This window comes from Podarcis gaigeae, assembly GCF_964106915.1.
Source record: "Podarcis gaigeae genome assembly, chromosome: Z".
NCBI lineage: Eukaryota > Metazoa > Chordata > Lepidosauria > Squamata > Lacertidae > Podarcis > Podarcis gaigeae.
This window is the reverse complement of record NC_139691.1, coordinates 24,735,593-24,751,647: the sequence shown is the minus strand read 5'-3', so window position 1 is coordinate 24,751,647 and position 16,055 is coordinate 24,735,593. Positions and strand designations below refer to the sequence as shown.

At 46.2% G+C, this 16,055-nt stretch overlaps 1 protein-coding gene and 1 long non-coding RNA gene across 7 annotated transcripts in view; one reads left to right on the top strand and one right to left on the bottom strand.

The window, feature by feature from the left end:
* The window catches only part of TRPC5 (transient receptor potential cation channel subfamily C member 5), a 172,731-nt gene that overhangs the window by 27,079 nt on the left and 129,597 nt on the right, over positions 1-16,055 (bottom strand). For all 6 annotated transcript variants that reach the window (XM_083722117.1, XM_083722119.1, XM_083722120.1 and 3 more), the window contains 2 exons: positions 12,724-13,046; positions 2,375-2,570 (listed from right to left, as the gene is read on the bottom strand). In XM_083722117.1, coding sequence (XP_083578243.1) covers positions 2,375-2,570; positions 12,724-13,046 — 519 coding nt within the window. The remainder of the gene's footprint in view (positions 1-2,374; positions 2,571-12,723; positions 13,047-16,055) is intronic.
* Positions 5,159-8,390, top strand: LOC310836877. The gene is made up of 2 exons (XR_014560291.1): positions 5,159-5,321; positions 6,742-8,390. It is a non-coding gene; the product is annotated as an uncharacterized lncRNA (long non-coding RNA).

The following is a 16,055-nucleotide window of genomic DNA, read 5'->3' as shown; positions in this document are numbered from 1 at the left end:
CATGATGCTCTCCAGATGTTGCAATTCAACTCCCGATCAGTCCCACCCAATATTACCATTGGCTACCCCTGCACTAGCAGCACCTCCAGGAAGCAACTTAAGTAGGTATAGAACAGGGATTGGCAATTTTTTTTAGCCGCAGGCCGGTCTACTGTGCCTCGGGGGGGGGGGTCTGGAAGAAGAGGCGGGGGGCAAGTAGTCCTCCTCCCCATTCCCCACCCTCAGCCACTGCACTTACCTTCCCTGGGGCTGCTGCCACCACCACTGCTGTTTCTTGTGGGTAGGCAGAGCGAGCTCATCCACTCCGCTCTCTGGCCCACAGGAGCACCAGGGTGGTGATGGCGGAGGGAAGATGAGCTGTGCGAAAGGGCTGGCTCTGGAGAGGGGCTGCTTAAAATGGCGCTCAGCCAGCTTAGCCCAGCCCCCTTCCTCCTCTAGGCAGGGCGGGGAGAAGCCAGGAGGAGGGAGGGAGGAGGCGCCACACATTGTGTGTGTGTGTGTGGAAATGGAATGGCATAGAAAAAAAAAGGCGTAGCCCAAACGAACAGAATCCCCACGCCGATCCACGGACAGTCTGCGGGCTGGATCCTGAAGGCAACTGGGCCTGATCCGGCCCGCGGGCCTTAGTTTGCTGACCCCTGGTATAGAAACTCATAATAGGGAGAAGCCTGGCATAACATATCTGTGATAACGGATTAGAAGCAAGTCTCACTGTGTTAAGTTCAAACATATTCTATTCCTCTCTAAGTACGAATGGTGGGCAAAAAAACCCCAAACCAGTACGTATCTTTGGGCTTGCAGTAGAAGCCCACATCACTGACTGGCTGACCTTCTGTGATGTCATCAAGAAACACCCTCAATCCCTGGAATGAAGCCAACTGTATGCAGCTATGATTGGCTTACCTTTTGTGATGTTACCAAGAAACACACACCCTTAATCCAATAAGAGGCACCAACTGCATGCAGCACTGTTTCACTGACCTTCTGTGATCTTACCAAGAAACAAACAAGACACTCTCAATCCCCAGAACAGAAGTCAATTGTAATCAGCACTGACTGGCAGAACTTCTGTGATGTCATGAAAAACACCTCTTCTCAATCCCTGGTTTTGATTTCCCTTCTCCATTGTTAAATTAATACATTAATGAATGAACAGATAAACACATGAATATTCACGCAGTGTTGTGTGTGAAAGAGAGATAGAGAGAACCAGTAGTCTGCCTGAAGCATGGCAGACGGGTGCTAAGTGGGTGGTTGAGCAGCATTCAAATCACTGGTAGGCATTTGTAATTAATGATGCAAACCTCATCTCATACCAATGGCTGAGGTACCTACAGCAGCAAGCTCTCTTTTTCTAATGCATCACTCTTCGTCCATTTTTAAGAAGTGTCAAACATAAGATTGTAGAATTGGAAGGGACCATGGTGATCATCTAGTCCAACCCCGTGCAATGATCAGTGTCATCTGAGAACACGGCAAATGAGTTGGGAATTTACAGCATATTCTATCTGCACATTTACTTGCAAATACATGGCCCACCCATGAGGCAACGTGAGGCAACTGCCTCAGGTGACAGGATCCATAGGGGCAGCAGATCCAGCCTCCAAGGAAAGCACTGCCTGCTGCTGCTGCTGCTGCTGCTGCTGTAACAAGAGCTGTGGCACGCTCCTTGAAGGCTGGATGTGTCACCACCTCAGCAGCCCCCCACCCCATTCAGCCTCTACAGTGGCCTGTCAGCGAATAGGAGGTGCTGCTGATTTTTCTCCCACTGCAGGGAAGAAATGATGGGAGCTGCCCTTGGGGGTTTTCTGGGCTCTGTACTGGCCTGGCATTATTCAGAGTGCCCTGTGATGGCCTTTGATTCCCACTTCAACTGCCAAGTAAGGTGGATTTGACACCCCCCCCCACACACGTTCCTGATGTAGATCTCCACTCACTCCTTCTTCTCTGGTGGGGCAGGGAGCACCATTTTGTGGTTTGTCTCAGGTACCAAAATGTCTTGGGCCAGCCCTGCATACATGTAATTATGAGGTCCTATTTGACTTCTTGCTTTTGGCCAGAGGATGGTGGGATCATAAGCTGTTCTCAGCTGCAGCTTGCAACAGCAATCCGTGTTACTCTTTGCTTCAGAAGTCAGGTGATTCTCAAGGGTCAATTGCTCAATGTTATGAAGGGATACAAGGGATATAAAGAATCCAGACTTTCTTGTTTCCCTAAGGGTGGTGGTGACTTTTCTGCCTCCAATCTGCAGCTGAAGTATCTTTGGTGCCAGGCAGAATCTTACTTTTCTGTCCCTCTTGTACACAGGCAAACGTATATACACAAAATGCATATTTCAAAGAAAATCGGAAAGAAAGTTCATCAGTTGACTTACTGCTATGAGCTGGTAGGAGTTATTCATCATTGCTATGAGCATATTTAGCAAGACCACTAGGGAGATGACGTTGTATGTGCCAAACATGGTGGCCCCAACAAATTCTGTGAATTCATGCCTGGCTTTCACATTAGTGACGTAGAGGTTCAGCAGACCAAACACAGACCAAAAGAGTGACTGTAGAGTTTCAAAGAGCCTGCAAAAGAGGAGTGCGACATTTGTCATTGCTGGTTGAACATTTAAAGCCTTCGTTTATTTAATTTAAGTACAGAGAAAGGATCAAAGCTGTTGCCTTCGAGAATATTCCAGCTGTCTTAAAACAGGAACAGCAGAATCCGGGGCTCCCCAGATGTTGTTGAATGGCAACTCCGACATTCTCAATTTTGCATATAATTAATCAAACACACCTGACAGATTAACTTAAACACACCTGACAATCAGAGGTGTATCTCAGCTCCCTTGTGCCCTTGACAAGGAGATGTATTGGTCCCCCCCATCCAAACAGCAGAGGAGTGACCAGGGCAGGATTCTGGCCACTTTGTGCCAGAGTAGAGAGGCATGGTTTTTGCACACCCCTGGGTTTGCACCCGTGGCAGGAGCTAATCTCACCAACCCCTAAGTACACCCAATGCATGCAAAGTTCAAGGAGACTGGAGCCACCACATTCCATGTATAGGTAAAGATAAAGGGACCCCTGACCATTAGATCCAGTCACAGACGACTCTGGGGTTGCGGCGCTCATCTCGCTTTACTGGCCGAGGGAGCCAGCGTTTGTCCGCAGACAGCTTCCAGGTCATGCAGCCAGCATGACTATGCCGCTTCTGGCAAAGCAGAGCAGCGCAAGGAAACACCGTTTACCTTCCCGCCGGAGCAGTACCTATTTATCTACTTGCACTTCATGCTTTCGAACTGCTGGGTTGGCAGGATCAGGGACCGAGCAACGGGAGCTCACCCCGTTGCGGGAATTCGAACTGCGACCTTCTGATCGGCAAGCCCTAGGCTCTGTGGTTCAACCCACAGCACTACCCACGTCCCTTATATATATCCATATATAAATTCTTAAATATCCTTATATATCCATGTATAAATTCATTTAAAACAAAGTTCTCCTCCATCCTTGTCCTTATGTGATAACCAGATATTTTACCTTCTTTTCCCAAAGACCCATGGAAGAAAATGCAAATTGTCAGCCTGTCCCTTCTCTACTTCTTCCTTTGTCCATTATTCAGAAGAACTCACAGTGTTTTTATTTAAAAGCAGCTGCAGAATAGGGGTTCCAAAGTGTATCAGAGAAGTGGTGCTGGGATGGGGAAGTTAGCCCTTTCCCATGCGTTGTTTCCCAACTGATACATTTTTATTTTTATTTTTATTACTTGTTACATTTGCATACCGCCCTATGCCCATAGATCACAACATAAAATTACAATATAAAAACACAAAATACATAATAAAAATATAAGCTAATACAACCCAATAATCCCCTCTTCCACAAGACATTTTGAAAGAGCATTGGATCATGTCAGTCATCCAAAGGCCTGGTTAAAGAGGAACGTTCTTGTCTGGTGCCCAAAGGTGTATAATGAAGGCACCATCCGAACCTCCCTGGGGAGAGCATGTTAGAAATAGGGAGCCACTGCAGAAAAGGCCTGTTCTCATGTTGCCACCCTTTGGACCTCTTGTGGAGGAGGCACACAAAGAATATATTCCCCTATTCTCCTTCTTCATGCTGAAATATCCCCCTGTAGCTTCACAGAGAGGGCTGTTTTTGATCAAGAAAGGGGTATGTGGGCTGGGGGAGAGTTACATGCTCCTCCCCCAGTGCCACTGCTATAAACATACCAGAGTTTGCCCTTATCTACTTTAAAGGGGGGGGGGGAGATTCTATCACTGTGCTGCACTATGAACTTGTCAGAAAGTATTTCTCCACTACCTACTGGCCTGTGATTTGAAATAAGGAGGGAAGCACTATTTGTGGTTCCATCACCATCTATGGCTTGTGAGGTGGTTACCCAAGACAGGGCCTTCTCAAGTGGTGGCACCCCAATTGCGATCATCACCACCATCATGTTATTATTTATCAGATTTGTATACCACTGTATACCCATGGATCTCAAGGCAGTTCACAACATAAAACCACAAAATACATAATAAAAATAAGAAGAAAAACAACAACCAAATAACCCCCCCTCCCACAATACATTTAAAAGGGCATTGGATGTCAATCAGCCAAAAGCCTGGTTGAAAAGGAACATTTTTGGCTGGCACTTAAACGTGTGTTTATAACAAAGGCACCAGAGAAACCTCCCTGGGGAGAGTATTCCATGAATGGGGAGCCGTTGCAGAAAAGACCTGTTCTCGTGTTGCCACCCTATGGACCTTTCATGGGGGAGTCACATGAAGAAGGGCCTCAGGTGGTTATCTCAGGGCCCAGGTAGGTTCATATGGAGAGTGGTGGTTCTTGAGATGTTGCGGTCCTGAGCAGTTCATCTGAGGCCCTTCATCACATGCCTACTCCCAGGAAAGATCTGAAGCATAACACAAGAATGGGCCTTTTCTGCAGTTGCTCCCTGTTTGTGGAATGCCCTCCCCAGGGAGGGTCGCCTGGCACCTTCAGTGCATATCTTAAGGTGCCAAACAAAAATGATTCTCTTTAACCAGACCTTTGGCTTTGGCTGATTAACATTCTATATCCTTTTAAATATGTTTTTTTTTTGGGGGGGGGAGGGTTATTGGTTTGTTTTTACTTTTCATTTTGTAATTTTTGTTCTCATTTTGTATTTTTTACGTTGTGAACTGCCCTGTGATCTTTGGATGAAGGGCGGGTTACAAATTTAATAAAGTAAATAAAATTGTGGAATTCCCTCCCTAGGGAACTGTAATTGTCCACCACACTGATAAACTTCAGACACCAATTAAACACATGCCTATTTCTCCAGACTTCTTGTAAGTAAGTATCTCGTAGGATCCAGGAGGTGGTATGGTGGATTTCTATGCTAATTTGGATTTATTGCTTTTGATAGGCTAGTAAAGAAATAACAACAGCAACAACAATAATGTGCAGTTTGGCCCTTAACTTAACACTTGGAAAATGTGGACACAATGAAATGGGAGAATTTGGCCAAAATTTGACCAAACACAAGTACATTTTGAGGAGTTCACAGCAGATCTATTTAGCTAGCACAGGAACTACAGACTAAACTTCCAGTAGGAAAAAAAAAATCAAACTGCAGCTGCCTTCTAAAGATACCCAGAGCAAAGTGACTGTCAGATCTCATTTCAATAGCACAGTTAGCTTCTACTTTTTACTGGCTTTGGAACAAAACCCATTCCAGTTATCCGTCACACTTCACACACAAAAATGGTGTGAAGGGAAAGGCAGGCCCTTCCTATTACCAGGGATGGCACTACCAAAAAAGGGAAGGTGGAGGAAAAGGAAAGAGAGGTTAAAGTAGGTTTGAAGGAGGACACCCTGCTGTGCATAGGAAAACTATGATGGAAATAATGTTCTGGAAAAGGAAGAGTAATTTTTTTTCAGATGGGATGCTTGTCCATTCTTTCCTGCTACTGCCACCAACCTATGGCAGCAATCAATGACTGGAGGTACATCAGCAAGGACACATTTTAATCCTACCATATCTTTACCCTTGTCCCTGTGTTGTCAGAATGTGCAGTTCCTCACTCTCTCGCTGCCAATGGATGCAGAGAGGATGCATAGCGCTCTGATGGGTTAAGTGCTGTTCTTTGCACTGACGATGGCCACAGGGTAATCAGAAGGTAGTTTTCAGCCAATGGAAGCAGGGAGACACAGAGCACTTTAGTGAGTTAAGAGCTGTTCTTTAAGTTGCAGGTATCCAAGGGGAGATTAAATTTGAAGTAGTCCCCTACTTCCCCTGCCAGTGGAAGGAAGGAGGCATGCAGGACCATCCTGTTCTTTATGCAGTGGGTGGCCAAGAGGAGGCTAGATGTTATAATTTTCAGCAGTCCCCTACTTCCTCTCTGCCAATGGATGTAGCACTATTATGGGTTAAACCAGCCTTCACTGGCCTAGTGCCTGCCAGATGATTTGGACTACAGTTCCCACCCGGGCTGATGGGAGTTTTATTTTGTTTTGTTTTGTTTGTTTGTTTCTTGTTTTGTTTCTGCTTTTTATTGTATGTTGAAAACTTTTAATTAAACTATAAATGAATGAATGAATGAATAAAAAAATAAATAAATAACTGGAGGGCATCAGGTTGGCAAAAACTGGCTTAAGCTTTGCCCTTCATTGTGGATGGCCAAGGGAAGATTAGATGTGACATTATAGCTTTCTGACGTCCCTGTGTGTTTAATGTTCTGACCCACAGCTCTATTGCAAATATATTTTGTAGATGGGCTATCAAAGCAAGGGTGAATTTGCCAAGAACAGGAAAGCCAGAACATAAAGCTAGATTTATTAATGGTTTGACCTCCTGCTTGTCACGACAGAATATTACAGTTCCAGGAGGTGGATTGCTCCAGAAAAAAATGGGAAAGAAAAAAAGGATTAAGACTATCCTTCGGAAAGCAATAACAAAGAGTATGACGGTGTCCTATTTTAAACAAGTTGTGCAAACAGGAACAAGAGCCCTTGCCTGGGTCTCTTAAAGAACTGGAGCTTATTAGCTGCTACTCTTCAGATCCAAGAGGAGTTAACGGAAGCTGCTCAGCTTCATTCTTCCATTAAGGGTGACTTAAATGTAGCAAACTCAAAGTGGCATTGGGGGCCGATTGCAAACCCATTGCAACGCCGCTCCTTCACACCGGCCCACAGATATAATTTCTTATTTCGCAGGCTGCCCGTTCTTAGCAAGTTATTCACGCTGAGCATCTGTTCGAAGAGCCAAATGTCACTTGGCACCAGGGGTGTTAATAATGACTGTTTCAGCTTTTAAGACAAGGTAGAGTGAGCTTCTGAAGCGAGGCTCCAACAAAAATGCAATTGCCGCGCGCTCTCCCCGCCTGTAAAGAGACTGCCACTCTAATGGTCTCCCCCTGCTGCTTCTTTGTTTCCGACAAATCTCCCCCCTCCCCAGAGTCTGAGCCCCCTCACATTGCCTTATGCGGCAGTTTTCCTGTGTTTGCAAAGTTGGCTTGTGAGTGTTCAAAGGCTGTCGTCAAGTCATTGAGTGTTGTTGCTGTCAAGCGGTTCACCGTACATTTTCTTAAGCTCTTTATTGTGTGTTGACGCCCTTCTTGGAGATAGGAAAATGGCTTTTTATAGTTATAATGAAATGTCAGGATTCAAGCCGTGTGGCTCTATGGCAGCAGAGTACAAGAGTTCATGGTACATGTAAGAGCTAGCATCTTCTCTAGAAACATAGGTCTCCAGGAAGATCGCTGGAGTACAGAAAACTCAAATGCCGATGGAGTGCCTTCAGCACAAGACCAATATAGGCTTTTGAGACAGAGATACTGTAATCCATCAACTGAACTCATAAACTCTAAGCTGCATATCCCTGGTTAAAATCTGTGCTCAGCCATTGACTCAATGGGCGGCCTTAAGCAAGCCACTATCTATCCTGCTGCCCCCAGCTCCTGTCTGTAATGTGAAGATAATGCTTCTAGTCTGGTGTTATAAGGTTGGCTGTCTTGATTAGACTGAATGGGCTTGTTGCCATTTTGCCTGACAAACATGATGGGTGACAAGGGACTTATCAAGAGAGATGGATGTTCCCTGATGGCTCTAGCCTTTGGAAGATGATGCTGTCTGTAAGGAGGGACAGAGAGCAACCAAGGAGGAAGATTGCTTGAATTTATGCAGAGAAAGAAAGCTGAGAGTTTTCAGCTGGTGTTGGCTAAAACTGAACCCAGTTTTTCCTCGGCTGCAGCTCTTTGGGAATCTGATGTTGGATTGGTGGTTGTGTTGCTTGTTTTTGGGAACCCACTTGCTTGCAACGGGTTCTGCTTTATGTTTGCAAATAAGTAGAGATTATGAAGGCAACTCTCATCCAAAGGAAACAAAACTCTGAGGCTCTACCTCTGAATTTTTAAACTTGAACATGGAAGTGTGGAGTGCATAACACTACCATAAAGGTAAAGATAAAGGGACCCCTAACCATTAGGCCCAATCGTGACTGACTCTGGGGTTGGGGCGCTCATCTCACTTTACTGGCCGAGGAAGCCGGCGTACAGCTTCCGGGTCATGTGGCCAGCATGACTAAGCCGCTTCTGGTGAACCAGAGCAGCACACAGAAACGCTGTTTACCTCCCCGCCAGAGTGGTACCTATTTATCTACTTGCACTTTTTGACATGCTTTCGAACTGCTAGGTTGGCAGGAGCAGGGACCAAGCAACGGGAGCTCACCCCGTCGCAGGGATTCGAACCGCCGACCTTCTGATCGGCAAGTCCTAGGCTCTGTGGTTTAACCCATAGTGCCACCCGTGTCCCAACACTACCATACTGTGTTGTTATAAGGATAACCCAAAATGCATGTAAAGCACTTAGGAGGACAAGAACTAGATGAATGCTGCTGTGAGCGATGGTGATTAAGATAATGATGATGCATCTGTGTGGTTCTAAAATTTCAGAGCTACGTAATCTGCTTATGGCATGACAATGATGTATAAATGGCTCTACAGGGGGGAAAGTGGGGATCAGTATCCCTGTGAATATGACCACTTGCCGCCTTTTGCCTTCCTGGCTGGTAGCACTGATGTGTGGTCACTACTGCAGGTGCAACTACTGATTGATGGAGCAAGATTTCTGAAATTTACCTTTAAAAGTTTGCACAGATGAAGCTCTTACAGGCAAGCACTTCTTAGGACAGAGATTGGTTGCATTATGGAGTTCCCAACTGGAAACTCTGTACTGCAACCAATCCCAACATGGCTTGCTGTCAGCATCTTACACGCCAAAGAACACACTTTAAGGATCCCAACTGTTCCTTTTCAGTCATGTCTGTACAGATAAGATGTTGGCAGTGGGGCGAGTGCCACTGTTTGGAGGAAATGACCCCTATTGATCCTAATTTCACCCACTGACCAGAGGTTCCCCACCACTTTCTTAAAGGAAGGAACAGGGAGATAAAAGAAGGTAAAACCTGGATAAGTAATGTGAATGGGGCAATTAGAAAATACAGATGGCATGCTTGGAATTGTGCGTGTGTGCAAATGGCAGCAGAAGCCATTATTAACAAGTTTCACAAGCACTGTGGCCTTTTCCCAGTTCTTCAGCCTTTGACGCCTTCTACAAAATATTTCTGAAGAACATTATGCTCTGGAATTGATCTATGGTTCTGAAAAGTATATGGCTACATTCCCTGACCATTCCTTGGGCCCCAGTACTCTATATAAATCTAGTATAATAGTATAGTATAGTATAGTATAGTATAGTATAGTATAGTATAGTATAATATAATATAATATAATATAATATAATATAATATAATATAATATAATATAATAATAACTCCAGAACTCAAATGTTGGCAATCCTATTGAGGGTTGTGAGATGGTGAAAATATTAAAATATCAAATTTGGGGTTCATAGCTTTTACTTTGGGGAATCAAGCAGCCCGGTCAAGAAAGGGTTATTTAATGAACAAAAACAGCAATAATAAATCACACATTTTTGGATTTTCAAGTGTGGGGCCTAATGGACAGGGAATTGAGAGATGCTTCTACAGGTCATGAGAGGCAAGGCCTGGGTTCTTTAACTCTGGCTTTACTCCCTGCCACCACCTGGAAAACTCTTGGGAAGTAGATGCTTCCAGTAGGGCTGTACAACAGATTAGGATGAGGTCCTAGCCACACTGGGCTAATTTGGAGGGATCCAGGCACCAGTTGAGTTGGGTTGAGACAGTTCTATATCACTACAGGCTGTGTTGGGTGGCCCAGAGAAATCTGGGGTTTTCAGGGAGGCCAGGGTTTTAGGCAGAGATGGGAAGGAGAAACCATGAAATGGAAGGGCCTACCAAGTTGGGTTAAGACAGGGGTGGGGGCAACCCAACCTTCCCTTTCTGTCAGTCCCCTCCTTCTTCCTGCCCCCTGAAGCAGCACCACACAAGACTGAATCCTCACATTTCAATTTGTGCAGTGCCAGTTGCTGTTCCTTGACAAATGCCTTCCCTGCATGCAGTGAAGCTGCTCATGAAGAAGCAGCATCCTGCAGGATAGACTCTTCCTGCTTATCACCTGGTCATTGGGAAGATTCAATCCTGCGTGTTGCTGGTTGCTTCATCCTTACCAGTGGCTTCCCCACATGCGGAGAAGCCACTCGTTAAGGAGCAGCACCCCACAGAACCCACACAGCGAGGGGAATAAGGTGACATAGTGTTTCCTCCTTTACCCACCTCCTCCCAACCATATGGGGTTTAGAAAGACCTTAGTAAGCCCCTTGACCTTAATTGCTTTGGGGGTAGAATGGGTGGCCTGATTGGGGGCCCTCAGATCAGAGCTGTGGGGCAGATCTGAGGGGCTGTGCACAGCTCTAGCTTCCAACCTTATCCTTGCTGCTGTACTACAACCCTGTCTTCTCAGTCAGACAGGTGGCCTGGGCAGCCCTCTGTAACTACTACTGTTCCATGCTTGGTTCCCCACTTGGAGAAACTGGTCTCTGAGGAAAGGAATCCTCCTTGGAATCAGACCACTACCCTCTCTTAAGACACCATCAATTGCATTTGGACCTTGGCTCTTTTTCTACCTGCACTGATCTCCTGAGGCTGCATGCCTCTGGCTGCACCAGGTCATGATAGGTTAGAAAAGCAGGAAAGGGGAAATGGGCTCCTGGACCAAGAGCAAAGAGCCCTCAATGTGATATGCCATTGTCCCCGGAGCCTGTTTACTCATCTGCTCCTGCATACCTGAGTTGACCCAAAAGAGTGTGGCCCAGGCTGATGCAAATACTGATCAACCCAAGAATTGCTTTTGCCACAGCAGTGGCAAAGAACATCCCAGGAGAACAAAGCTGCAGGTACCCAGGGCTAAACAGGAAATGCATATAGTGCAGGAACTTGGGGCCACCCCATGAAGCTGAATGTTGGAAGAATCAGCATAGGTGCAGAGAAAGTCCTTCTCTGCACACTGCATAAACTATGGAATTGACTACTGCAGGATATAGTGATGGCCAACCACTTGGATGGTTTTAAAAGAGGATTAAATACAAAAAGCATCAATGGCTTCTATCAATGAGGGTGATTTGTTCTATCTTCACTGTCAGAGGCAGTATGCATCTGAATTCCAGTTGCTGGTCAGGGCAGGTAGGGAGAGTGTGCCCTCAGTGGGAAAAGTCTGCTGGATTCCCCCCTTTGGCCTGATCCAGCAATGAGGTTCTCCTGATGTTCAATGGTAGAGCACCTGCTTTGTATGTAGAAAGTCCCAGGTTCAATATCCAGCATCACCAGGTGGGGCTGGGAACTCAGGATAGCCACTGCTAGTCAGTGCAGACAGTCTTAAGCTAGATGGTGGCAGCCAGGTTCGGTCTTATGTTTTTAGTGTTTGATATTGTATTTGTGTTTTTACTATTTTTTGTTGGGAGCTGCCCAGAGTGGCTGGGGCAACCCAGTCATGTGGGTGACATGTAAATAAATTATTATTAGTATTAGTATTACTGTTATTGTTATTATGCTATTCTCAAATAAATTGGGGCAGGTGCTGTCTGATTTTTACATGAACGGATGTGAATGCTTCCTCCTCCCTTTCCACTTTGGGTTTCGCTGGTCAGGGGAAGTGTGCCAGTTTAGCTGGATCCTGCAGGGTTCAGGTTCTTATGTTCTTATCAGAACATTACAAAATACAGCTTTTAAGAAAGGAACAGCACACCAGGATCCCTTGTAAGAAAACAGCTTATAATGTCAAACACAGTGACTCTGATTTTTAAAGGGCAACTTCCTTTGAGCAATTTTGTATTCTTTGCATGACTCAGTAACAGGAATGTTATGGTGATTTAACTGACAATGGATATACCATTTTAAGGATTTGGTCCTGATGAAGAGCAGCGCTGGAAACACTTAGGACAGCATTTACTCCCTGAATAAGCCCTTGGAGAGTCCCTGCAGCTTTGTTCTTTTGTGATATGCAAATACTAACAACGGGAATTATAGCGCCAGGGTGTAAAGTCCTGTCACCCTGACGGCTGCCTTGCCAAGTCCCTTGCAAAGCTCAAGTTCAGCTTTGTCCTTCTGCAGACTGTCTGTCTGAGATAACTCAGGCCAGGCTTACATAACCCCTGACAAATGGACTGGCACTCATCTATGAATAGATAAAGGAATTTTTGCAACACCAGCAGGAGCAGTGGCCAGCATGCCAAGGCCACCGCAGGGAGAAACAGCAGCATTCAGGGAGCAGAAAGAAGAAGGAAAACAAACCAACAGAAGAGAGGCAAGGAGTCTTACGTGGAGAAGGCATTGTTCTGCTTCTCGCATCGGATCCCCTTGCAATTGTTGGGTTCTTCCGAGGCACTGGTCTCGTAATAGAAATAAAGCTGGTTCAGTCCATTGGCGAAAGCCAGCAGCACCAGGCAGTAAATAAATAGGAACTTGAGAATATCTAGCAGCATACGTCCCAGAGAGATCTGCAGGGGTCCCAGGTGAGAGTTTGCTGTAAACAGGGAGATGAGACGCAAGGAGCTTAAAATGTTTGATATTGCAAAGAGGGCTTCTGCAATGAGGGTGGGGTGCCACATTTCCCACTCCTGCCTTGGACGGGAACCATTGTACTGCAAGAAATAATAGGGAGGGGGGAAAGGAATACAGGTGAATTGTTGCAGTCAACACTTCAAATGACATCATTTCACTTTTCAGAACATTATCCACACACGTACACATGCATTCTAAATTTCACTGAGTAGAAGGTGCTACTCTTGCAGGGGATCACTGGTACCTGATGCTCTTTGGGACTTGTCTGGTGAAAGGCATAGAGGTCAACAACAATAGGTGGATCCAGAGCCAAAGACAGCCAGAAGAAATTAATTCTAGTTTTGTCCCCATCCTGCTCCTCTCTGTTGAGTTCCACAAAGGATAGCATTGAGACTATGGAGGAAGAGAAAGTTGACAGCCAGTGCCACCCTCTGGATGTGTTGCAAGGAGGAAGCTGGGCAGCTGGGGGTTGGCTGAGCATAGATTGAGCTTGGTAATGCAGTGCCCAATTTTCCTAACAACCAGCCTTCACTGCAGGAGAGTCTACCCCCCTATTTCATTAGGGAGAATGAGGCAAGGGATTGAAATTAAAACTGCCAGTATCATAACGCTATTGTACAAATCTACAGTGAGGCCACACTTGGAACAATAAAGGCTCCCCCCATACTTCCTTTTGTGCCTAGAAAGCGTGGGGCAAAAGCTAAATGTGGATGAGCCCTATATCTACAGTTCTGGAGTAGAGAAAGTGGGGAGAGAGAGAAAAATTCTCCTTCTCTCATAATATGAACTTGTGGACATCCAATGATACTGATGTTGGGAGAGTCAGGATGGACAAAAGTAAGTACTCCATCCCATAGTGCAGTTATTCAGTTGTTGTATGGCTTTGAAAGAGACAAAGACAAATCTGTGGGGGAGAAGGCTCTTGGGACTCTCTCAAACCATGCCCTTCCCTTAGCCAAATCATTCACCTTCCTTGAGTGCTTTTGCCAGGCTTTTTCTTTGAAATATGGTGCCTTTTGGTTGCATGGATGGAGGAGGTGCATGCATGTAGAATTCTCTTGTTTTTTGTGGCTGGAATGTACAAAAGGTAATGATCTCATCTACTGCTTTGCCCACTGTTTGCATCTCCCTCTGCGTACCACTAGTATGCAGCCCCCAATAAGGTTGCCCCAGACAGAATGTGGCCCTAGAAGATAGAATTTATTCCAGGAAAAGGACAAAGTAGCATACTTTCCAGTTGGGTGTACTGTCTGTTTACAGTAGCCCCACATGACTCCCATCAGCTATATGCATGGGCAAAGGCTATGGGATGTGAAGCACAAGGTGCATCAGAGGAGCCCCTGCAGTTTCACAAAAGATTATGGGGAACCAATAGCATACAGCCAAAGAGTTCTGGCTGAGCATGTTCTACAGCAGCAAAAGGACAGCTCTCAGGTGATGCAGCACCTGCCTTCTTGGGCTCACCTCTTTGGATTCATCCTAGGCAGAAGATACTGTTAAGGGTTTGTGGGTGCCTGGATTTAGCAAGTGCTAGAATTTAATCTTTGACCAAACTGTGGGAGGCAGTGGAAGACAGGAGTGCCTGGTGTGCTCTGGTCCATGGGGTCATGAAGAGTCGGACACGACTAAACGACTAAACAACGATAAGAATTTAATCACTGCTTGGAGAGTTGAACTGGAAATCAGACCCTTAATAGCTGGAGGCTCAGCTTCCTGATAATGTCTGAGTCCTTAAGCAAAAAAAGGGCAGAGAGATGGGCAATTAGCAAAGCAGAGATCCTGTGGCAGCTGGAAAATGGTTGAAGACCCTCCCAGAGCTAGGAGTTGAGTAGAACTCCCTGAGTAGAAGAAAAAGGCTAGGAGGAGAGTTTCAAGATTGCAGTTTGCCCTGCTGTGCTCTATCGGAAAAGATTTTCAGTTGGTAAGCAGTGGAGAAGCAATCTAGGTAGCTGCCTAGTGCACAGTTAGGAGTTGTATGAGCAGGAAAGCCAGGGCAGCAGGCAGGATGTCTGATGTCTGTTTGAACTCAGGACGACACCTACGGGAGAAGCTGAAAGCTTCCAATTCATTATAGACCTAGGCTTAAGGTAAAGGTAAAGGTACCCCTGCCCGTACGGGCCAGTCTTGACAGACTCTGGGGTTGTGCGCCCATCTCACTCAAGAGGCCAGGGGCCAGCGCTGTCCAGAGACACTTCCGGGTCACGTGGCCAGCGTGACAAAGCTGCATCTGGCGAGCCAGAGCCGCACACGGAAACGCCGTTTACCTTCCCGCTGGTAAGCGGTCCCTATTTATCTACTTGCACCCGGAGGTGCTTTCGAACTGCTAGGTTGGCAGGCGCTGGGACCGAGCAGCGGGAGCGCACCCCGCCGCAGGGATTCGAACCGCCGACCTTTCGATCGGCAAGTCCTAGGCGCTGAGGCTTTAACCCACAGCGCCACCTGCGTCCCTACCTAGGCTTATATATATGTAAATAAATGTCCTTGGGGAGCCTTCATTCTTCCATTCTGTGGACATGACCAAGCCAGATGTTACTGAGACAGGAATACGGATATTCTGGGAATGTGGGCTTGGGAGAGCACATCTTTGTTTGAGACTCTGTGTTGCCATGTGATGCCCAAAATGTTCCTGATGCAGCACATGTGGAAAGTAACGAGGTGTTCCTGGCGGGTGTTAGTTGCCCACATCTCACTACCATAAAGGCCTGTGAGCGAGGTGCACCTGAAGCCAAAATGGGGGGAGAAGCAGCAACAGTCCTGGAAGAAATAAAGCTGATGATAGAACAGCAGAGCCGGCAGCTTGAGCAAATGATCCAGTGGCAAGGGCAGGTGTCCAACAAAATGGAGCAGAACCAGCAGTTTGATAGTACAGACCAGCTGCTGGCAAAGTCGTGGAAAAGCCTCCATGGCTAAGAAAGTGTGACTCCATGTGAGGTGAGAGCCTTGTCTGGGGAGATGCAGTCAGTAGGTGAAGGGGGAAAGATGATGCCTTGGGGACGAGGAAGTGCTGCTAATTTTCCATGGGAAAAGGGGGTGCAGGAGGAAAGTGTTACGGAGAAGAGCTGGCTGGCTGGAAATCAAGAACTGCTTCT